We start from the raw sequence: 25,460 nt of genomic DNA, 5'->3' as shown, positions 1-25,460 counted from the left end.
AAATTTTTTTTGCTTAAAAAATCACAAACGTACGCGTGATTTCTTGAGCAAAATGTGTGTTCAATACCTTTTAAAATTATGCCTTTTCAATAAAATATATATCAGCTGTTACGTGCTGGACAAATTGGCAGCTTTTTCGTGGAATGGCCTTAAACGTGTTTTTTTTTTTTTTTTTTTTTTTTTAACGTGTCATATTTTTCTTGTGACGCCAACTTTCTCATAGTATTTTCATCATAAATCGATCCTAGAAAATCGCCTGTCAAAGTATGACGAGTGAAAATTGCTTCCACATTTGAACTAAAACTGCCTGTTTTGGTGACATTTTGCTAGTTGAAATTTTAACGCTAAATCCGATGGATTAACCCTAAACTCCATTAGATAGCGTACCTTGTTGAAAATTTTTTCGTTTTTTCATTCTCTTAAAATTAGTCTTACCAGTAGTTAAGTGAAATAAAGTTCCTCGTCAAATAAAGCATTTCCCTGCATTTCAAACATTGCCATAAAATGTTATCAAACTTTTAATAACTTAGTGCTTTATCAATGAAGTAATACCGTCACGCATGCTATGGCGCGAGTTTTTTGTTGGTGACGTCAGAATGTTACGCGATCATATATATATATATATATATATATATATATATATATATATATATATATATATATATATATATATAGATATATATATATATATATATGCACACACAACATGAGATACATTTTAAGAACATATTTTAAATATAAATTCAAAGACATTGAAAAAAAAAAAAGAAAGAATAACTACTTAAGTGTTCTGTTGAGAAAGTGTCGGTTCCTGGTTCACTTTTTTTTATTTTGGTGCTCTTGTTTTTGCATCTTCAATTTTAGTTAGATTGTTTATTCATGAATATATATATATATATATATATATATATATATATATATATATATATATATATATATATATATATATATATATATATATGAGGATAATGGGAAAAAGCTTTTCCCTTGCTAATTTAACTGTTCTTTCACCGCTCAAAATCATACTGGGTATTGAATTTCAAGAAAAACTGAAAATATAGTATGTTTCAGAACTTATTTTATTCCACCAAGAGCTGCTTACTATATGCACCGCCTTTTCAGTTGATTTCTTAACAATAGCTTTTGGTTTCTCGTTCTGTGGAAGCTCTGGCCGCGCCATCTGGCTACGAAGTTTTTGGTCGAATGCCGATAACGACCGGAATTTTTACATAAATGAATAGCGATTGAATTGAATGACGGATATTTTTCCAAAATTTAACAGTGTGTATCTACTGCCTAATATATATATATATATATATATATATATATATATTCTCTTCAAAAAATTTTTAACCGCCAATATTTGTCGAACTTTTTTTTATTGTACATTTCCGAAGGTTTTTCTTACACCTGTGTCATTCTAATTTTAATATTAGATTCAGTGGTAGAGCTGAGAATTCACTCTGGGGCCTTTGAGTTAATGCTGCTCAAATGTGTGACCTTGATTTAGATTCTTAAAAATATTGTGTTTTAGAAAAAAATGCCTAAAATAATTGCTTGCTTGATTTGCACCTCCAAGACTTTAATAAGTTCCATAAATTAGTCCAAATGTCTTATTGTGCTTCATTTATTATTTTATAAAAGAAATTGTAATCCAATTAAAGGGCCTGTGGGGTGCGATTTCTTGTTGGATTCATAGACTTTTGCTACAGTTGCTTTATTATTATTATTATTATTTTGTATATTTGTCTACTTATTTATATCCTTAATGCAGTTGTTCTTTTGTATCTGTAGTTTTCTTAAAATCTTGCCATAAGAAATTAAAAAAAAAAAAAAAATTAAAGGCCTTGTGTCAGTTTAAGAATTTTTAACTTTATCACCTTATGGAAGTATTTTATCGCTAGATCATTGGCTCTAAACCAATGTTCGTGATCAGCCATACTTTTGCACTGTAAACCAGTGAGCTTGAAAGTTGCTGCTTTATATTGAAGACAAAGTTTAAGATTGTGAGAGGGGTTTCATAAGACTCGCATTCAGTACATTATAAATACAGTAAAACCTGTGAAGTTGATCACCTGTCTAAGTTGACCGCTTTTTTCAGGCACGGAATGACAAGAGCTAACCTTGTCATATAAATCAACCTCTATAAATTGATCACCTGATTAAGTTAACCACTAAAGTAGTGCACCGCGAGTGGTCAACTTACACAGGTTTCACTGTACACCTGTGCTTATGACTGTAAGTCAGTTTCTTTGACTGTAATTCACTGCTTTATGACTGAATTTTAAAGCATATGCTTTAAATTTTCAAGAAAGTCTTCCTGGCAGTTTTTTAATGATCTGTGATTTTAACCCACTGTTTTCTAACAACAGAAATTCAGGACTTCAGTATTTCGTTGTGTAAACGAGTGCTGCTGAGAGACTGTGATCTGCATTTAACTGTGCTTCGCTCATTTTCACTTTAGAAGTATTAGGACTGAAATTTTATGTCAAATTAATGACATTTTCTCTTAAAACAATATTTACAAAATTAAAAATAAAATATGAATAAATATGTAGTAAATACGTGTGCTTTAAAAAAGCGTAAAATTTATACTAAAATCGTTATTTTCACAGTAGATGTGATTTAACAAAACTTTCCCAGTTTTTAATCAAGGAAAAAAGTTTGCTTTCTTTAATTTACCAGGAATTGAATTAAAAAAATAGAAAAAGAAAAAGAAGCGGAGGAAAAAAAAGGAAGCTTCGAATTATGTTCCTCCCATTATTTCTTTTTGTTCTGTTTAGTACATTCTGACCCAAAATATAATAGATCCCCTTGCGAGTTCAGCTCTTATTATTTGCTCTAATTACAGCAAAGCCGCAAACAGAAAAATCTTTAATTACGAAATTGGACATTTACTGCGTGTGCTTCATTTATTTTTTACCCCTCGTTCTCCCACTCCTTTTTAGCTCTTTTCACTTCAGTTTGGTCGCTGCAAAAATGACAGGGAATTAAAGGTCCTTAATTGCTAGATCACAAATCCTGGACTCCGATTCCTTTTTTTCCTTCTTTTATCGGAGAGAAATCTATTATTTGGTTTTTCTGCGTTTACAGAGAGAAGCAACGCCCAATTCGGATTGGCTGGTGCCGGTGGGCGTGGTCTTAATGGCACAGGAAGCTTTTATCTTTTAGCAAAAGAGTTTCTGACAGTACTGTCCCCTGAGGAAATGCAGGGATTCGGTGTTTGCTGGACTCAATTTTGCGAATGCCAGTCTGATAGGATTTTATTAAATCTTCCATTGATGTCTTTCTGAGCAATATCGCATGAAAAATTTAAACCATAATCCTTTTGCTGGCTTGATCAATTATTCCCCAACCCCCTGAATCAAACACTGCCACCAAATATTCAATATTGCTTCAGAAATTTATGACAGCATTGCTTCTTGTTATTACTGACTAAAATTAATAGTTTTATATTAAAATATTCGCTTTATTCCTTCGTTTAAAATTATTTTAGCCCATTATTTGCTGACAATTACTAAATTCACAAAAGCTCAACTCCTTGTTCTAGACTTGCGTATAAGAAACGTAACCTCATTACGTACAGGGTGGCACGCGGGAACTTCCTTTTTTGAAATTGAAATAAAAAAATTTGCATTCCTATAAATTCTTTATTATTATCATTTTCCTGTCACAGATAACGGGAGATTATGCTTTACACTGTTTTGAAAACAATGTCTTGTAAGTGTTGCCCTCCATTGTAATGCAATGGACTACTCTAATTCAGTCGAACTCGGAAGTTTTGGTCAACTCTTTGGTTCATGTATATTGGCAGTTTAGGCTCGGATGCGGTGCTTCAGGTTCTCCAGGGTTCGTAGACGATCGTTATAGAACAGCAACTTCAGATAACCTCACAAGAAATAGTCACAGGGGGCTAAATCAGACGAGCGTGCAGGCCAGTTTAAGTCCCCATTTCAATCAAGTCGCTGTTAGAAAAACATGCCTCCACAGTAGAAGCGCGATGCCGTCTCGACCAAAGCATGATGGAAAGCGTGATGTAACAAAATTTCCCATTTAGATATTTCCGATGAACTTCTCCGCACCACTCTGTGATGCCCCACACTTTTTACGCGCCAAATTAAAAAAAAGAAGTTCCCGCGCCTCACCCTGTATATTCCAGTTTTTGGTCTTGGAGGCAAACAAAAGGCAGTAAAATATGGTACATCTGATCGATTACAAACCTTTGAACTGTCCAGAGGTAACAATACGGTTAATTTATTTGAGGTTCGCTTTATTACGTATGGACCAGAAACCAAAGAAGTTTTCCCAATTTGAACGGTTAATCAGTAAAGGTAGAGGAAGATCGAAACTAAAACGGTTGAATTAACCCCAGAATAGTCCTAGCTCTCTAAAAGCTAAATAATTCAGACTGTGATAAAAATAACCTCAATAGGATATGGATGCGCTTATGACTTCCACTGAGACATGGAGCTTCAAAGAAGAAATATTTTCCAAAAATTTCATCGGAGCATTTTGCTATTTTACTGATGGATCTTTTTTTCCTTACTTTGACAATTAGTATTATGAAAATTTGTAACAGCAGATATGACGCTTTATTTTTTGCAGATCCCTCACTCCTTCCTTTCATTTTTTTTTTTTTAATGCAAGCTATACTGTGGAGCTCCAAATTTTGCCGAATGATAATAATTTTGCCGAAAAGAACTCCAAATTTTGCTGAATCATGATGATTTTGCTGAATGGTCAGACAAATATTTCCGAATAAGGAAATTTTCGGGAGATTATGTGCGTAAGGATGAAGTTGTTTATGTTTAATCTGGATTTTTTTTTTTTTTTTTGTGCTAAAATTTACTAGCAGTGTACAAAATATAGTGCATAAAGGAAGTAAACACAACGGCATTTTCATAACATAGCATTTTGTTTAAACTGCACGTTCTGCATTTTTTTGCATTGAATATCCATTCCTCACAACTCAAGAAATCAAAGAAAAGAGGTAGAAATCCTGGATTTACCAGCAATTCTCATCCCAAGAAATACGTTCGGAATAAAACACGGAATGAATAAAAGCGTTGTTGGCCCCCTTGCCAACTGCAGCATGAAAAAAAAAAAAAAAAAAAAGTATTTTCCGATAACACCGGATCGTTGCCAGCGGAAAGAGTAAAAAGCAGAAACTTTTCCTCGATCGTGTCCGATAGGTGTGTGATGGCTCCCTACGACAGATAACGGGCAAAAGAAACGCGATAGTGACTTCAAGCCGCCGTTAGGCGTGTGTTTGATGATAAATACTTGGACGGAGATGCCGTATGATAACAGGGAGGTTTCTGGGCATGAGATAGAACTTGGGGCTTGTTTTCGGTCGGAGAATAACTCTGGCGTGTGGATGGTTTACTTTTTTGTTGTTAACCTTATTTCCATAGGAGAGTAGTTTGTGCCGTTTTGGTTAATGTTTAGTGGTGTTCCTGGAAAAGCATCTGCTTGTAATAAATGAGGAATATGCTTAATATTTTTTATGGTCTACTAGTTTCGAAGTTATCTTCTTCAGACGAATGTGTCTTTGAATGAATGGAATGCTGGTTTGAAGAGTAGAGCAAAAATGCTATTAAAATACATCAGGAAATTTCAGATATTGAAAAGAGACTTTAAATATTCAGGTATACAATTACTAAAAATCACTTTGTAGACAAAAATAATACCTTTGACTGTATTTTACTCACACACTCACACATGACAATTGGTTTAGTTTGAAATATCGTATTGCATTTGGACCATTCCTCTCTCACAGTTACACTCAGGGGCGTGCACAGGAGGGGGATGGAGAAGGGGCACCTGTTCGCCCAGTCCCGAGCCTGAAGGGGGGATTTTAAAATGAAGGTGAAATATATGTAAGGACGTAGGGGTAAACGGTATGGAGGGGGACTCGTAAAAATCATTTGTGACTGACCCCAAAATTTCTGTGCACGCCCCTGCATACACTCACACATATGTATGATTGGTCATGAGATGATGTTTTCCTATAGCTTTGGTAAACGACTTTCAAAAATTAGAACCAACTTCTGTACAAAATAAAAAAAAATAATAAAAATAAAAACTTTTTTTTCTAATAACTTTTTCGCATGAGTTACTTCTTTTTTTTTTTTTTTAATTGAGAAGCAAAAACTCCAAAATAGCTTCCTTTATGGTCTGGTTGTTTGCGACTCTAACTTCAATTTTGGTTTTTAATATTTCAGCGCAAATGTTAACTTTTTAAATTATTGATTAGCTTTTCTTTATCTGAAGGCATTTTATGAAATCTACGCTCACCAACAATCGCAAATTAAAAGTTTTTGTTTTATAACTAATGTCAGAAAAATCTCACTGCCAATGGCATTCTTTATTATTTTATTTTTCTGAATATCAGTCGGTTATAAGAAGTGGGAGTACAGCTTCGCGTCTCCGAATGATCAACATTGTTCTATTTTTAACAGTCATTTGACCTCTCCGATCAACTATGATGTTGAGCAAAAGTCGCTGTATGTTTCTCCAGTCAGCAATAACCGCCGAACTTTCCCTTGCTGCTCAATTATTTTGCCGCATGTTTGTGTCCAGAATTGAGTATTCTGTTCTTCCTTGACCATTTCATCGGAATTACGCCATTCCATTAAAACATGCAACAGTGGAATCGATTTGCTGGTGTTCGTTATATGTAGATGCGACAACAGATAAATGTAAAGAGTTAACTTTAATGTCGAAACAGAATCGCAACTCTATCTCAAAGCGAGAAACCCTTCTAGAATTTCCATCGATTTTAAGAAATAATTGCCACTTTTGGATTCCGTGTGATTCCGAATCCTTGGAGCCATCGAGCTTGCGCTGAGGGATTTGACGGAAAATCATCAACAATAAAACATCGTTTGCGAGAGAAATTTACTTTTCGTTAATCACAAATCATTCGCAGAGTTATTAACATCTGTTCAAAATGATTGGGAAACAAAAACAAAGTCTCTCAGCGATGTTATGAACTCTTATTTAACGAAATATGTGCTTAATTATGATTCTTATCGCAAATGTCGCTTCCCCCGTCGCAATTAGCGCGACGCCTTCATTAAATCCTTCGCTTTAGAAATGTTTACGCGTTACATTGATGGTTGCGGAGGAGTGACAAAAGAATCAAAAAACGTTCGAATCGATATCGAGAAATTCTTGAAGAGATGTGTTCTGCTTTCGACAGTTAATGCGAAGACTTTAAATCTAATGTTTTAACGAGGAATTAATTGAAGGTATTTATAAGAGGGCCGTTGGATTAGTTTGAGTTTCCTTACAAATGAGATAAAATTTGAAATTTTATACATTGATAATGATTTTCTCAATTTGGAAAACATGATCTGCAGTTCCGGTTTTATGTACGGAATTTGAAACTCTCAGTTGAACTATTTCTCTCTATAAAGCAGAATGTTGTAAAACTTGTGGCGTACGTTACTCAACGGATATTTCTGCCAAAAAAAAAAGAAAAATCAAGTCATTGAATAACTTCAAATGGATCAGGGTCGTAACCAGAAAATAATTTCGGGCAGGGTTTAAAAATTTTATGCGGAGCTTTGCGGAAGAATTTGGAAATATTTAAATGTAAACAAACATTTAAATGTCAAACCGAACTTTTCGGGGGGGGGGGGGGGGACTTTGCCAAGGCCAAGTCTCTTTATGGAAACGGCAAATCGTATGTGGGACTTTCTTTCTGGTAAAGATTGCCATTATCTTTTGAGAGAAATGGCCGATAAAGAAATAGAGGGCCACAAAGATTATGATTATCAAAAGCTTCTTGGGGAATTTTGGCAGCGAAGCCTTAATGATGTTCATAAAAGATATGTTAAAGATGAATGTGCTAGTGGGTCTCTGTTTTCAAAATTACTTAAGATTGAAGATAAAGAGAATGTTAAGCTAATTTTAAGAGATGCAAACTTGTATACGTAAATGGATCGGGAACACCCAAGCAATTCAGGGACAACGTCTTTCTTCCCTTGCTTTGTACAAAATTTGCCGTGGTCGGGTAAGGGACAATAACTGCAAAAATTTCCTTTTTGCATTTTTTTTTTCATTTTTGTCATTATTTTGTACGGTAGCTTTATTGTAAAAGTATGCCCTATTTCGATTCCGCTGAAAGAAAAAGCACAAAAAAAAAAAAAAAAAAAGTCTAAGATTTTCCTGTTGTTGGCATGGAATCCAAAACGTGTTTCTTCAAATAATATCGACACTTCATTTTTGCAGATACTGCCGTTTACCTACCCATAGCGGATATATCTTGAGGGGGGAGTATATAATGCAGCTGGTGTGGGATTTACGTACAAAATAAGTTCTTGTTGTATGCTATATTTGTATTAAACCCATGTCATAAATTTATATCCTGCAAAAAAATTTAATTCGCCGAAGGTCTGTTTCCAAAGCCTCTATCAAGGTATTTCTTAGAAAATTACTTGCGTTCGAAATTTATAATCGGATTAAGGATAAAATTTCTGATGTAATACTGTTTTGACTTTCCGTCTTTTCCTACTCACTAAACAGTTGATCTTTCCAAAGCATTAAATATGTTTTATAAATTTTCTCCACTCGTGTTATCTAAGTTCGTTTCCAAGCTTTTCAAGATATATGTATTATAGTATTTCAATTGTTATAGTTTTATAACAAGTGTTTTTTACCTCAAAATGTCTCAATTGTTATTGATGTGTAGATCTGAGACGTGACAAGTTTTCCTTCTGTTAAGTTGAAAACACTCTAACATGTTATAAGAAATTTTAATGACGATTTTTAGATCCTTTTTGTTATTTTCATTTAAACTTTCATTTTTTATGATTGAATAACAATCAAATAGATTATTTATTTTGTTCTTTGTTTCCTTTTAGATAGAAGATGCTATGTTGATGTTTGATAAACAGACCAACAGACATAGAGGTAAGCGAACGCTTTATATTTTGGAGTAATTATGATTGTGCAGTTATCAATTAGTATTCTGCCGTGTGCACGTAAACGGCAGTATCTACAAAAATGAGTTTTTGAGATGTTTGAAGAAACGCGTTTTTGATTTCCCACAAACATCAATAAAATATTGAAATTTGATTTAAGGCTATGTATATCGAAATATTTTTTGGACAGTCTATTTCATTTTGATTTTGCAATCAAAATTTTGATTAAAGCAGATACTGCCGTTTACCTGCTCTTCGCAGTAGTAATTTTCATGCGCTTTTGACTGATAATCAGCAGTAACTGCACAATGTACTATTGAATGACCAATAATTACAAATTCAACATAATACGGAGTAGATATGTCATTACGAAGTATACTTATTGCAATGTGAATAATATATTTTATTTTAAAAAATAAATAAATACCGTGTTTCCACTTGTCATAAATTTAATATAAATAAAGGAAATGTAACTTAAAAATAAAATAAAAATTTATTTTTTACTCAAGTGTTTTTTTTTGCCATTATGAAAATAAATTAATAAATATACATGTATATTTATATATATATACACATATGTTGGTTATAAATTTATTATTAAATAGGACATAATTTAAATAGGGTATCAACCTACATCCACTTGATATAAATTTAATCCAAAACACATTTACGTACCTCCTCAGGTACCAGATATACTTGCTGATTTAAACAGTCCTTGCTACAACGAGCTCATTTTTGTGTTTTACCTTTTTAAAACAATGAATAAGAAAAAACATCCTTTTTTTTTTGTGCATCTACTAAATTTTCTGTCATGTTTCTTCTTAATTGGAATTCCTCAAAGTCGCGGAAGAAGGGGGGGGGGGAAGGGGTGCAGACATAGAATTCTTCAGCTGAAAATTATTTTTTAAGAAATCGAATTCCTTCAACTGATTATCTTCATGATCCACTTTGTAAAAGAGATTCCGGGAACCTCGGCGAAACTCAACTTTGACTATGTACGGTCTTGACATGGATTTTAGTTTCCACTGTTTGTCCTGCAGGGAAACCACGGAAGTCATCTGTAGTCATGCTGATCACAGTCAATTTGTTGTTGTTGGAGGAAGCCACAGCATGTTCAAAATCGTGAAAATCAAATACATTTGCTCAAAATTCAAAAACTGACAACGAATAGTCGACATGGCATATGTTTTGATTGCTCTCTTAATGTTCTTGCTCTTTAATGTTCCTGCGTTGTCACTTGGCAACTAGAAGATTCTTTAGGCATTTTTAAAACTACGACAAATCGCTTAATGTTCCGCACTTTGCAATAAAGCAATAAATCTCCATGAAAATTTATGCGAAAGAAATGTTTGGTGTGTTAACAATGGCTCTCATCGAACTACTAAAATTGCAGCAGCTTAGTATATATTAAAAATTGTGAAAAATATCGTCTGCAATAAAACAAAACAAATGGAACAGAATCGATCTGTTGCTACACGTTTATTTATCGTCTGTCAAGCATTACTTGTGTTTACTCGTATGTTATCTTCTATAACTGTACATTAGCAAAAACTAATTTTGTTTTATTGTTTTTAGAACACGGATATGAAGAATCAAAGATTCTTTTTAAAAAATGTTTGACGGCTGTGAAATTACAACACGTTTTCTTCGACTTTATTTGAAATAAAGTATGATTATTTTCCCCAAATATCTCCCCCTTTTAAATAACTCTTGCGCTGAAGGACGAGAGACGGTAATTCCCAAACTTTGCCGAAAGATAAAATACGACCTGGCACGCATACCTACATCTAATGAGAAGCGACTAGGAAGCGTTTTAAAAAATGCAATATTTTCTCTAAATTTGCCGAATCAAGGAAATTTTTGAGAGGTCACACAATAACCTCCCATCAGGGCGTTACTGCTTGCGCTTAGTTAAGCTAAAAAGAAATCGCGAAAACCGTTTATGCGTCTTGGTTCAAGTTTTGGCGGCGATTTATTTATGTTCCATTCTCCGGACAATGGTTATGGGCAGGTATAGAGCAGTAAGTACATACTGCTGTTTACCTGCCTAATGTAGCGATAATATCAGTTACTGCTAATCACCACTGATAAAAAAAATGCTTTTATTTAACGCTAACCAAATAAACATGTTTGCACCATAAAACTAAAAAAATATAAATTTAAAAAATTCCAAAAAATAAATAAATAAATAAATGAAATGGAAAAATTTGCAGTTACTGCCATTTACCCTCCCACGGTAGAACGATCATGGGCAAAAAATTTCATGAAATCCAAATAATTTGCAGTTACTGCCATTTGCCTGCCCACGGGAGAAAGTTTCCGTTCTGCCGTGGGCCAGGTAAAGAGCAGTAAGTACATTCTGCCAAATACCTGCAAAATGTAGCGACAAAAGCAATTACTGCCGTTTACCAGACCACGGCGAGAAAGTTTTCTTTCCCCCGTGGGCAGGTAAAGAGCAGTAAGTACATACTGCCGACTTCCTGCAAAATGTTGCTAAAACAGCAGTTACTGCTGATTACCACTGATTGAAAATTGCTTTTTTTTCTGCGGCAGCCAAATAAAAATGTTTGTACCATAAAACTATAGTAATAAAGATTTCAAAAATGCAAAAAAATGAAAATCGAAAGAAAAATCTGCAGTTATTGCCGTTTACCTGCACACGGCAGTATTGGTGTTACTATTCTCAATGTTACACATCATTATAATTTGTAGTCGCCTAACTAAAACTCCCTTTATTGTAAAAAATGCAGCTTGATACCAAGGACGAATTTTATTTTACCCCGACCATGTCATAGTAATCTTAAGCTAATGACAATGACCGATGTCATCAATTTGAGATGACACTGTTGATTATTGTTTTTTGTGGAAAATAAAGGTCATTAAATTTATCATCTGCAAATAATGGCATTACTGGTAAATAACCAGTTTTAGAGAATGAAAGTTTCAACTGTCTTTTTGACCTTAATCAAGATAATACTGCCTAGGTTGAGCTGTCTTGTAATTAATTCTTTTCAATTTATGATTTTTTTTTGAGTTACACTTAGATTTTACCCTAAATCCCCTTCCTCCACACACTCCTATCGTTTGAACGTTGCAGCAGTGCCATATGAATGTACCTCTATGTTGAAAAATCATCACAACACTGTTCAATGACGTGAAAATCATCACAAATTATTGTGTAAAGATTATCTCATGTTGGCAATAATTTCCATCACTAGCAGTAAGAGAGTTAAAAAGATATATTCTCAATTTCGGGCTGTCTTTTCGAAAAACTACAAAAACCGTGTTTCAAATCCAATGAAACCCCTTTTCACCCAATAGATACTGAAGTCTACCAAAAAGTTCTGTGTTGCCAATCGATAGCTACTTTATCATACACCTACTCAGTTGCCAATTGCAAAACATCAGTTGCAGAGCGTCAGCCAATCAGCGCGCTCCGTTGGGCATTGGAAAATGCATAACGTAGTTCGAGGAGTATCAACTGGCACGAGAGCGGGCCCTCCATTTTCTGAATTTTACGCATCTCTTCCTCAGACGGATGCCGTTAATTAACGGCTAACGACGTTTTCTGCAGCCGCCGTTATTCTTGTATCGGAAAAGAGCGGTAATGATATCATTCACAGCTGTTGAAGTTAATAGGTCCACGGATCGATGGCTGATATGTACGTATGCATGTAATGCAGATAATTCCTATGGCATGCATCTACATTTTACAAGCAAAATTTGTTACTTTTATGGTTGTGCCAGGCTTTTTCTTGGAGAAAATCTTTTACTTCATAATTAATAAAATGATGTTAGCATATTCTTCCAGAGTTGTAATGTGTGTTAAGGCTTATAAATGTTTAGCGCTTTTCTTTACTGAGAACAAGTACTTCTTTAGTAAGAAATATTTACAGAACGCTAACGACCAGCTTCTGCTATATTTCTTTAAGCATTATCACTGTACTTGCCTGTTTATTGAATAGCTTATCGGATATTACAGTTACGCAGTAGTGGATTATTTACATGTAACATCAGATAAAATATAAATTGCTCCTGTTTTCCATATGAGGCAGTGAGAAGCAAAGTGATGTAAGTGTCCAAATTAAAAATTTGGAGATAACCAATACAAATGGTAGACGAACCTCTCTGTCTTGAGGCAAGAGATAATACTAGTAACCCTGGTAGGTTCTGTTTTACAGCAAGGTTTAGAAAAAAAAATTCAATGAAAACCTACCGATCCCCGCAACTTTACTCGTCTTTTACTCAAAACTTGAAAATGTCTATTTACATGTTCAAGTGTAGAAGCAATGTTCACCCGTCATGCCTTGACAATAGATTTTCTAGTTCCAAATATGGTTCAGAACTGTAAAACTACTGACCTAGTATATTTTTTAAATTGCTATGTTCCTCTCGAATTATAATGGTTAATTTAATCAAGTTCAATTAACCTCATGCATCTATTGACTCTAATGGTAAGGGTCCGCACTCAATATTGGTCTATAAAAGGGGTTCGCGGGACGTAAAGTTTGGGAAGCTTCGTTCTACTACAATTGATGATGCTCTCAGTTTGTCCTTTTTTTTTTTTTTTTTTTGCAAAATTACGGAACGGTAGATTTACTGATAACAAGATGGTAGATTTAGTCAGCCTAATTTTTTGGAGCTCTACGTAGACATATTGCGTGGCATCATTTCCGGTACGTCAGATCCTACGTCATCGGAGACGACGCTGAGCGCACCCTTCCAACATCCCGTCTCGTCTGCTTGACAGATTAATCTTTATTTACTGCACCCTTCCTCTCCTCCTCGGTTCGTTTCTTTATTTCTTAAAGTGCATCTCCACTTTACTTCTCGATTTAACGTTTTCCTGGCAGAACTCAAAATCTCTGCGAAATGTTTGAGGAAGAAAAGAGGTAGAGGGAGAAAAAGTTTCTTTTTTTTCCTTTTGCTCCGGAAAGAATCGAGTAAATAAACGAAGAGTGAAAGGAATAGAGAAAATGTAAAAAAGTAAGAGGAGAAGAAAGTTTTTAGAAGACACAGAAGGTTCCCTTCTATTTATTAGGAAATCATTTGCAAACATAAACATTTTACTCGAGTTATCTGCTTCTTGCTTATGATTTTTTTTTCTCTCTCTCTTTGCGCCGGTGTTGCTGTTGAAAGTTTATTTTCTCTGCTTTGGGGGTCGTTCCGAAAAAGAAATCTTTTCATCTGAGGCAAGCCATTATTTCGACCAAGTGTTTTCGACGTTTAGTGCTGCGAAGTTTATTTGTGGCGGCCACTAATATCTTCGTAAATGTAAGCAATACGTATTATTATGAATTTTTCGAAGATGATTTTCGCTTTAGTGGTTGGGGGAGATTTACAGTCAGTTCATCAAAGAACTCATTTTAGAGCCGTGAGTAGCCTAGCAGATATAGAATTTGTCTCGAAACCAGAATGTTCCGGGTTCGGAACCCACCAAATACCACCGAGCACGTGCTCTTTAAACTCAATAGGGCCGTTTCCATGGACACTTTCGACCCCGGAAAAAACTTGCTTTTCACCGCATTCCGGTTATTTGCGGGATATGTGTGGATTTTTTCTCCTCCTGCTCGCTTCTGAGAGTAAAGCGGAATTTTACGTAGAATGCATTACGCGAAACAAGTTCGTCTACTATCCGCTAAGGATGCTGGGTAAAAACCTCTCTCTGTGGAACAATAGGAAACCTGTTTTTGCATGGAAAGGGGAATTTTTCAATTGCTTTTTTGCGGAGCCAGAGCGGGGATTTACCGGGTCGAAAAGTGTGTTGTGAACGCGGCTAGTGGGTTCGAAAGTCCTCTGGTTTGTCTTAGAAGATACCATGGGTGCAGAACTTTAAGGGCCTTCTCGCCCCCTTCAGAAGTATACTTTAACTATGGTGGCGATGTAATGATACTGCCATCTAACGAGGCCAAAGCCTGGTCCTCTCCATTAGGTGGCCTCACAGTCAAAAGAGTGCTTTCTGCCCTAAACCTTTAATAACTATCACCATAGTGGCCGTATGTAGGTGAGTTTTGTTTGTATTTTCGCAGATGTAATTTTTGGAATCATAGTCTATCTTCTGTAACCTTTCATAGAACGTGGATTCCGAATTAGCAATAGCTGCATATGTAAGCTAAAATGTTCGGAAAGTCATTAATGTAATTTGTAAATTTTTTAGATAAACTGTATGCATCGTTCTAAATCTCTCTATATATTTTGAAATACTACTTACCTTGATGCCTTATTTTCTAACTAGAACCCGTGTATACACAGGCACACTTGGATACATGTGCACATGCAATTACACGGATTCAAATTACACGATTTTCGAGCAATTCTTTTGAAAAAAAAACAGTATATATATATATATATATATATATATATATATATATATATATATATATATATATATATATATATATATATATATATATATATGTTGATAAATCGAAAGTTATGATCGGTGAACTAACCCTACCCCCTCGAAACGGAATCCAGTTATTGCAGTATCGAACTGTACGACTTCACAGAGCACAGTACCAATTAATCATGTTCTTCGGGGCTACATGTATTAGCAGCATAGAATTTCATAAATGCAAACTTTATTTGTTACGCTGCATAAAGGGTTTTTTTTTACAAAACTAACAGTAATATCAGGTAGAACACGAGATTCTAGATTGTCTGTTTACGAATCCATACTAGTAGTATTAATAACAGTGGCTATTGATCCTAACAATTAATAAACAGCTCTCAGTTAGATTAAGTTTAAAACTGTCTTTGTTGTAAAAATAACTACAATGTGCTGATTGTTTTATTCTTTTTCGGCCCTCCTCCCTCTCTAAAAAAGCAGATCTGACACACCGAATGAATAGCACACAATTCTCAACTTTGGAAAACATTCTATCTTCTATTTAAAAAAAAAAAAGGAAAGGGCGGTATTTTTTTAAGAAGGAGTATACTCACAACAAACGAAAAATTAAAAGTAAAGTTTATAAGGTTTAACAATAGATTGAATATTTGAATATTATTTTTAAATGCTAAAAATAATTAATATGATTTTGCTCAATTGAATAAAATATATGTATTTACCATTGCATTTGTTTTGAGGGGTATCCCCCTCCACCTGAAAGAGCTCGATCTACTGCGGTCACAGCTCCGCTTGACGTTACTGATATACTACAAATGTGTATTTATGTATGTATGTGTAGGGTGGGGGCATCTGTGTTTGGGTAATAACTGGAACCGCACGATTACGATATAATACAATCTGTCTGTAGCTTTATTTGTATGTATGTTCCTGCGTATTTTATATAAAACTAGCAAAAATACCCGGCGTTGCCTGGGTCAGTAATAATTATGAGAAACAATCGTTACTTGCCCTTGTTTTCTGTTTTAAGCGAAAGAATTTAAAACAAACCTTTTGACGTGATTAAAAATCGAGCTTCTTCCTTACTCATTAAACTAAAATAGCAATAAGTATAAAGAACAAAGTATTCAATTAGAAACGAAAGCACGACATTTAAGCATATACAAATTTGAAGAATTTCCGAAATATGAAATTAAACTTTACATGTTTAAAAAGATTTATCTGTTAGTACTTTTTTTTCTACATCTAAAACCTTCTCTGTATGGCTATTGATGTACGAACTGTTTTAAAAAATGTAGCCGCCCGTGTCCCCCTTACACTTGCTTTAGTTATTTTGGGAAATTTCAATTTTTGTGTTCACTTGGTGCGGTTTAAAATCTTACCAAATTTGCGAGAATCATTTTGGGACACTTTCGATAATATTCCCCCTCCTTATTAATTTTTATTATAGAAATATTGTTGCCAGATGCTGAGATACTTTTGGTCAAAATAAAATGGCGCTAAACGGTTTCATCCGAAATGTTTTTAAAATAAGTAGTAAAATTTGGCGATTGTTTGAAATCGTGCAAAAAGAAAAATTAATGGAAGTTTTTGTGCGGTTTATGGATTTGCCTAATTTAGTAGTTGAATTATTTTACACAGTATTTTTTTTTTTTTTAAGTATCTTTGATTGGCGATATTTTTTTTATATGGTGAAAGCTGAGAAACATTATTATGTAGTCTTTGGGCTCAAAAACAGCAACAGTGGAAAAAACTGCCAAATGCATCAGCTACTGAAATCTTTCTGAAAAAATTCTGGCGATATTTCTGCTGGTTGGTTGGATATAGTGAGCAAGTGTCCAATCAGCATAAATAATAATAATAAACCATTAATTACAAAAGTTCCGTTTAAAAGTAAAATGATCAGCCAAATCCATTTATTTTAGCCAATCTTGTGGAAAAACGTTACTTTAAGATTTGACTTGAGAAAATCCTCAAAAAGTCAGACGAAACGCAAAAATATTCAACAATACAACAATTCTGGGGAGTTGAGATGACACACTAAATTATGACTTGGGTTGATGAAAGCCTTCGAACAGGGAACAAAAAAGCTCATAACTCGTTTTTTATACAACTTAGAAACTTCGAGCAGATGCTATCTTCAGCAAAAAAATTGGCGCTTTCGATGGACATATAATGTTAATATGTGCACGTTTTTTTCCACCCCCATATTGGGGCATTTATGTGAAAATTGGGACTAAAATTGGAATAAAAAGGGAACTATCAATCGGATTTTTTTCGAACTGGTCTATAAACCTTCCCAGTACCAAACTGATAAAACGGTGAAAGTTTCAGCCAAATCTGCCGGGTAGTTTCTGAGATCTTAGGGAACAAATTTACCAAAGTCCATTTTTATATATATATATAGATTAACCTGTTTTTTTTTTTTTTTTTTTTTTTTCTTTTATTAAATATATTTCCTGCGAAGAGCGGCATTCTTTTCGTTACCATTCCGACAATTTCTTAATTTCGATTCTAGTACTTCCGAAACTCCTCTTTAAAATATTTTCATTGTGTTTGGAAACGGCTTAACAGTTAACGTGATTTGTCGAAATGGTTCGCTTTATTCATGCCTTGTTAGCTTTGCCTCCAAATTGTATGTGCAGGCGAATTTTCAATTCAAATTTAATTAAGGGAAGCACACCGTAAAGCATCTCAACTCCATCGTCTTAGGCGGCAAAGTTTTTGGAGAATAATTGCAAAAACGGATGCCATCCATTTAAAGATCGCATGTTTTTCGCCCAAAATAATCAAGGCAACCAGAAAATTTAATCAACGACATCGTGTTAGAGCCGTTTTTCTTTCCCGCCGCTGCCAGTTAAGACCCGCCTTTTCAATCATCATTTCTAGCAGCTATCTACGAAAACATGATTACAATTTTGTCCGCAAAAAAAAGAAGCAACTGAAATAATAGCGTTTTGTTCTTAAAAATAAAACGAGAACTTAAGAATAAAAGGAATCACTGGAAGTGAAAAAAGAGGATAAAATGTATAGCTGCAACCGACGCGATTATCATATAACGCGGGTTTATGGTATGGGAGAAATAAAATAAACAGAGAATAAGTGCCGGACGAATGGCAACGGTTGCGCGGCAGACGACTATCGCTTTCTCTTTTAGCGATTTTCCGAGAGATTAAAATGTCAGCCTAAAGTTGGGAGTAGGAGTTTTACAGCTCGGGGACTGTAGATTAATTATTTCTCTTTAAACGGAGGAACTTTTTCCCTTTTCTGATATGAATGACTCTCTGTAGTATTCCATTGATTATTTTCGGAACAATAACTTTGATCTTTCCAATTATCACACGGAAGCTATCTTTTAAAGGAAGAGTGTTTAACGAATTTTTCGAGTTCCCCTTTATGTTGGTCTCTCCTTTATTTTTCTCGCTTTCCGCTACATTATTCGATTAGCTATTTCGTATTCTTTTTTTTTTTTTGTCCTTTTTACTTGCCAATTGGCGACATTTATATTGATGATCTTTAGTGTGTATCAGTATTGTTATGTAACTTTCATCTCATTTCTTTTTTTCCTTACATGTCCTCATATATGTAATAACCAATTCACTGATTGAGTAACGCTGACACTCACCAACAATGAAACTCGCACCATAGCACGATAATTTCATAATTTCATAATATTTTCTGGCAATATTTGACCTGCAGGAAAATGCTTTATTTTGACAAAGCTTAAGGAAAAAAAAACACAAACACGCACGCACCACAATTTGATAGATTTTTTTTTTCAGTTAGATGTTGCTCATCAGCTAAAGACAAAAGCGAAAACATAATAGTCGACGCTCGATATAACGACCATCTCCGTCCCAGAAAAAAGGTCTTTACAACGAGTGGTCGTTATAAGAGGCATAATTAAAAAAAATATACACAGTCATCATGCATGCCTCGTTGTTCCATAAAAAAAGGGTACTTTTCAAACATTCTAGTTAAATGCCCAAATTATTTTTATCATAGGATTTTTTAGAAAAATCGTGTGCATAATACTATGACAGAACATTAAAGAAATTTTAAAGTAGAAAATATATGGAGGAAAATGTTACACACTTACAAATCTGCTACTACTACTGCTACCACTACATTTTCTGAAGATAAAACCAGAAACAGATGTTTGCCTTTTTAGCAGACGTGATTTTTGCAAAACATTATTTTCCGTTTAAGATATAGGTGATAAATTGTTTTTTTTTTCTTTTGCTTTTCAAAGAAACATTTAAAAGTCCATCGAGAACCCCAAATCTTAAAAACCACTAGATTCAAACACCAAACTACGTACACATCTGTCAACTCCCTTTTCTTAGGAATCTGGAAATTTCTCGATTTTTTTCTCATTATTTTTTTTTTGTGCTAGCTGTGGTGAATTGTAATTTCCCCTCCCCCCACATCCCCTCTCAAAGTTGGATTTGCCATTGAAAACTTCAGGCAGATGTCCGTAAACAGTAATCAAGGTCATTTCAAGCTACAAATTTATTTTATTAGAAATAACACCAGAAATAGCGTCCGCTGAATTCGGTCGTTGTATTGGATTAGACAATACAAAATGGTCGTTATAACGAAGGCAAATTATCGTAGAGTTCATAGAAACAAAGTTGGGACTTTTACCACTGGTCGTTATAATGGGACGGTCTTTATAATGTGTGGTCGTTATAATGAGCGTCGACTGTTGCCAAATATAGAGTTGAAAACATGGTTAAAAACTAAAATAATAGCAATAAAATGAATGTAGGGGAAAAAACCGAGTGATTATTCTTTGATGAGCTTCAGTACTTTGAAAAAAAAAAAAAAAAAAAAAAAAAAACTCTTAAAATAGGGTGTTTCTGTAACAAAGAAGCTAAGCTCAATTGTTTGGCCCAAATATCTGAGTTTTAGTCTTGCGTTAAGTTCAGCATTCAAGTTGCTTCTGTATTTATCTGAGTAAATGTTGAAAATCCTTCTTCACACAGAAAGGCTGTTCAAAAAAGGGCTTTTTTCTTACAGTAAAATTATAAAGGTTTTTTTGAATTTGTGCCTTTTGGAAAATGTCTATGACTCCAGCTGGTTGATAAGAATATAATGTGATCATAAATCATTTTAAAGCTGAAGAATTTTCTTGTCCTTATGCTAAAATTACAGAATAAATGCAAATGCGTATATTGAAAAGAAAAAAAAAACGAGTAGTATTAACATTAATAATGACACAAAAGGTAATTTTACGGACAAAATATTTATAAGATCACTTTCTACGATGCCAAAATGCACTTAGTGCATTTTCGGCACGCCACAAGATAAATGCGATAGCTGTTCGGGTCACTAAGATGGTAAAGAAGAAACTAGAAATCGAAAATTATTTCAGACGCTCGAAGATGTGTTATGACTATTTCCATAAATTTTATGCGAATTTTCTGATCAAAAGCTACTGAGAAAACAAAGCATTCATAATTCATTCAGCTGAATACATTGTATTCAAAAGTGGAACTTCTTCGGTATGGCTTCCATCATTCTGAATGAATGCGGCAAATCCCGCGTTTCGTAATGAGACTTAATTTTTAAATGTAAAATATGTCACGATCCTGCAAATATGCTCACATTTTCATGCAGAAAGTATCGAATATGCAAGAGACATCTGAATAAATGTTGGACAAAAAACTACTTGATCTTGGACCTCATCTCAAACAAGCATGTTAAAATTCCGTCATTACGATTTTTCGCGAACCCCCTTTTAACTCCCTCACGAACCCCCAGGCGTTCGCGTAACATCGGTTGGGAACCGATGCCCCCGGGTATGCAGTGCTGGTAAACAAAATTGCATCACCCTCGCATTTTCACAACAATGGGATTATGTGAGAAGTTTTGGTCGACCGATTCGATGAATCTATGTGAAATTCTGAAAAACTAATGAAACAAACATTTAAAAGTAGGAATCAGATAATTGTTTACGTAGATCGGGGCTGTTTCCGGGCCAAGGCAAACTGCTGATTTTCCATTTCTGAACCTGCGTGGGAGTTTAGAGAAAAAAATTACTTAACCCCATGTCAATTTAAGTCTAATGGCAGGATAAAGGTTTTTAAATTCGTACTTACCAGTTTTGCCCTATGGCACGGAGCAGAATTACCCTTGAAAATGACGTTTGGAACTGAAGTAAAGTGATCCTGGATAGTAAGCAGCAATTTCTCCTCCAAAATGCTAATACACCTGAGCGTTTACTGTTCCTTGCACAAAGTGAAGCCCACCAACTCCTTGATCAGAAATACATCCCCAAATCATCTGGGGTACGGGATGCTTGACTGTGTGTTGAATGCAGTCGGGATGATATTGCTCTCCTTTGCAGCGCGGGTGATGCAATTTTTTTTTACCACCACTGTACTGTCTAACCACGGATTGTATGGAAAGGCAAACATCCGGTTTACACGCGGAAATGGAAGCATGTATTAGTTTTCAGGGATGTCAGATTTTGCAGATGTATGTTAGCCTCTAAATTAAGCAGAGTCTCATTCAAATGAGCGCATAAAATTTTTATTTTTCCCCTCATTCAGATGGAGTCGCCTTAACTGGATGTTTGCCAATTTCATACAATCCGTGGTCAAACAGTACTCCATATACGCCGTATACTCTCAAACCTTTTTAGACATATAGCGTATACCTTCAAGCTTCAAAAAATTTCACATTATGACATATTATGTATATAATCGCATACACATTTTGTGCGTAACTGATTACTGGGAGTATACCCTCAGAAAAATTGATGGGAACATCAGTGGTTATGAATATTTTTCAAATAAATCAGTATTCCTTGTTTGTAAAATTTTCTCTTAAATTCATTTTAGAGACACAGGGGGCAGGCTGGTGGGAATCCAGTTAAATTCCTCAGTTCCGCTCCCTGAAAATACTCAGACCTACGGGATATTTAATAATTTTCCCAATCAATAGTTTTTAGTTCGGTTAATGTGAAAAAAATTCAACACTTCGAACACTAACATTTACAAAGTGGAAATACACAGAAGGCTAATATTTAAACAATATTGCTATTTTTTCTCCTTCGCAGAGATTGGGATCTCCTCTAAGCATAATGTTTGAAGGAGAGGTTCCTCTTCACTTAAAGAATTGGATTTTATCCCGTGGGTAGAGAATTCAAATTTTAAGTGATTGCGTTTTTTCATTTTTGTTTTTGATTTATTCCTGGTAACATTGGTTCAACTCCTATTTAACGTATTGTTTTTGTTAAACTGCATTTCCAATTTAGTAAATACTCTAGCTAAACTCAGACTTAGTGAATAATATATTGGTCTTAAACTCTCGTTTTAGTCCCTATCATCACTGGCGGATTTACAGGTTTGGGGGCCCGTTGCAATACATTTTGGAGGGCCCCTTTGGGATAACAGAATTATGTTAAACATTAATTGTATGCATTTTTGAATTCCCTCCGGGACCCCTATGGCCTCGTGATCAATTGAGATATTTGCGACACGGTAAATCTGCCATTGCCGATCTTGGCTCAACTAAAGTATAATAGCAAATAAGATCCAAGAAGCCCAGGTATAGAGAATAGACCTGATTAAACACTGGTTGACCAAATAGCTCTGCTTATACCATGAGTTAACATAGCTTTAGTTGAGCTACGATACATCAGATTTTGAGACACTTCTCGTCAAGTTTGGTTATGTGACTGATTCAACTCGTTGACAAATCAAGAACACAGCACAATCAGCCAAGCACGAAACGGAAGAGTTTTTTTAAGCCTCCTACATCCAGGGCCCGATTAACCTCTGGGAATAGGGAAAGCTCGGCTTCATTTTGGTGCCCCCCCCCCCTTTGTGTTTGGGGACAAATTTTTAAACATTCTATGGACATTGATACAACACTGACTATTGCTGAGTGGCCCAATAGAATTCAGAGTTAAGTTTATTCAACCTTACTGATTGACAAAAATTTTGTTAATTGCATATGTTGCACTTGAATTCTCAGCAAATTTGGAAAGTAACATTTTTGAATCGTATTTGACATTTCACAAAGGAAATTAAGTGCAAATGTTTTTGTTCAGCAAGTTCAAATGTTTGCAATCTCTTTAAAAAAAACACAGTTAAAAGCAGTAATGGAATTGTTAAGCGCAGTTTTACAATGATATTTGGGACCCTAAAAATCCTTAGGGGAAGCTCAAGCTTCCCGAGCCTTTTGGGTAACCAGGCCCTGCATACATCTCTTTCCCGCCACTCTCTGGCTTGCTTGATATATCATCCACAAAAATCTGATGTGGACACCATATCACTTCCTTTTACGATTGAATAATACATGTTTTTTTTTTTTTGAATAGCTAAAAAAAGCAAGGAATCATTTTAAACATTTTTTCCCCTAATTTGTCACGAACCGATGCAAAAAAGCGTTTTCCAGAGATTAATATTTTTTCAATATCGAAAATTTTAACGTGATCAATGGGTATATATGTACTCTAAATATATTGCCAATAGGGCAAATTAAAACCAGATTCGGAAAAAAAATCGCAAAATATGCCACCAACTTGACAACAACATTGTTGCAACATTTTTAGGAAAAAAAACCCTATTTTTTTTAACTGTGGAGTCGCAGTTAAAATTATACATATTTCCGTGTTCGAATATTTTCCTATCATATCGAATAGTAGTTGTTTTCTCTTTTAAACACCTTGATATTTGTTGTCATTGCTTCGTGAGCCTTAGACATTTAATGTAAACTAGCGTTATGATGATCTTTATAACCTAATTTAAGTACTCTGAATCTAATTTTCTTGTCAACAACAAGTAAAATTTCAAGTTGGAAGTTTTGAAGTTGGTGTTCTTTTTATTATTAATTTTTTGAACTTTTGTTTCAAAAGTTCAAAAGGAAGCCTAAATTATTGTCTATACGTTTTACGTGTTTTTCTATTTGCGTATCATGGCTGAAAATTTTGGAAAGTTTTACATTTTCCCAGAACTGAGTCTACTTTTGCCTATGAGGATACAAGCTTTTGGACTTAAAAATGCCGATTTCCAAAGTCGCGTTGGTTCAGGAGTTAAGAAGTTCGACTCTCATTCACATCACAAAGCTAAATATTTATTCACGTACACTACACTGACACAATACATAATCACAACAAAAGATTCGATGTTTCAGAGTAGGGTAACAACCTTAGTAATTGGCACTTTAAGAGTTTGTCCTTAAACTTACCTCTGTTTTCATTGCTTAAAAAAGAAAAATTTACTTCTAAAAATTTTTGTATGAAAGAATTCACATCTGTGCATCTATTCATTTCACTAAAAGCAAAAATATTTGAATAGATATTTTTACAAAAAATTCTGTATAAAAAGTAACCAAAGTCACCAGAAATTGGCACCTGATAACCCAGTGTATGACACCTTGTGATCCAGTGATTGGCACATGTTAATAAAACTGGAAAATCACTTTATTTCACTTTTTTCATTCACTTTCTTTCATCTTTTTTTTTCACTTTCTTCATTAATTTCACTTTTTGATTACATACAAATTTCATCATCATAGGACATAATTAATGTTAAAGTGGGTAATTTTGCAGCATCTAATGGTAGATCATACATTTTGACATTAAAAACGTATTTTAGAGAAATAAAAAATGGAATGTTACATGGAAAAATATATCAGGAATATTGCTGTTTCATTAGTCCGCATGCAGTTTTGATTATACGAATTACAGCTGTTTTCAGATAAAAAGGAACATTAACCGGGTGATTCAGTGGAACCATAAAAAATGGAATAGTTCTCTACAGTTGCAATATCCGACTGTGGTAAACAAACATATTTATTTTTTACTGTTTTTATTTTTATTTATTTTTTTTTAATTTAACAGTAGATTCCGGGGGATTCAAATCAATAGTAGAACCCATATAATATCGTTGCTACAACAGTATCAGAAACCACACTAGTGATACATTCAAAAACACATTAGGGCATATAAGCACATGTGCCAATTACTGTGGACTAGCAAAACTGAAGCACCACTAAATGGCATCCATCATTTCTTTAAAAAACCAAAAAGAGACAAAAATTTACTTCTACCTACTCAAAGTAACACCTTTCAACTAAACAAAACTTTTGACAACCAAAATTTAAAATGAATTTTAAGTCAGATTTTAATGGCTTCATGCGCATGCTTCCCTTAAGACAGAGAAGAAGCT

The 25,460-nt window shown here is 34.4% G+C and overlaps 1 protein-coding gene across 1 annotated transcript in view; it reads left to right on the top strand.

The window, feature by feature from the left end:
- LOC129221376 (RNA-binding protein Musashi homolog Rbp6-like) overlaps positions 1-25,460 on the top strand; it is a 640,262-nt gene that overhangs the window by 488,691 nt on the left and 126,111 nt on the right. Inside the window, exon 7 of the mRNA XM_054855847.1 lies at positions 8,871-8,919. Within this exon, the coding sequence (XP_054711822.1) occupies positions 8,871-8,919 (49 nt within the window). The remainder of the gene's footprint in view (positions 1-8,870; positions 8,920-25,460) is intronic.

Source organism: Uloborus diversus, chromosome 4 (genome assembly GCF_026930045.1).
Source record: "Uloborus diversus isolate 005 chromosome 4, Udiv.v.3.1, whole genome shotgun sequence".
NCBI classification, from domain to species: domain Eukaryota; kingdom Metazoa; phylum Arthropoda; class Arachnida; order Araneae; family Uloboridae; genus Uloborus; species Uloborus diversus.
This window is presented reverse-complemented; position numbering and strand designations above follow the sequence as displayed.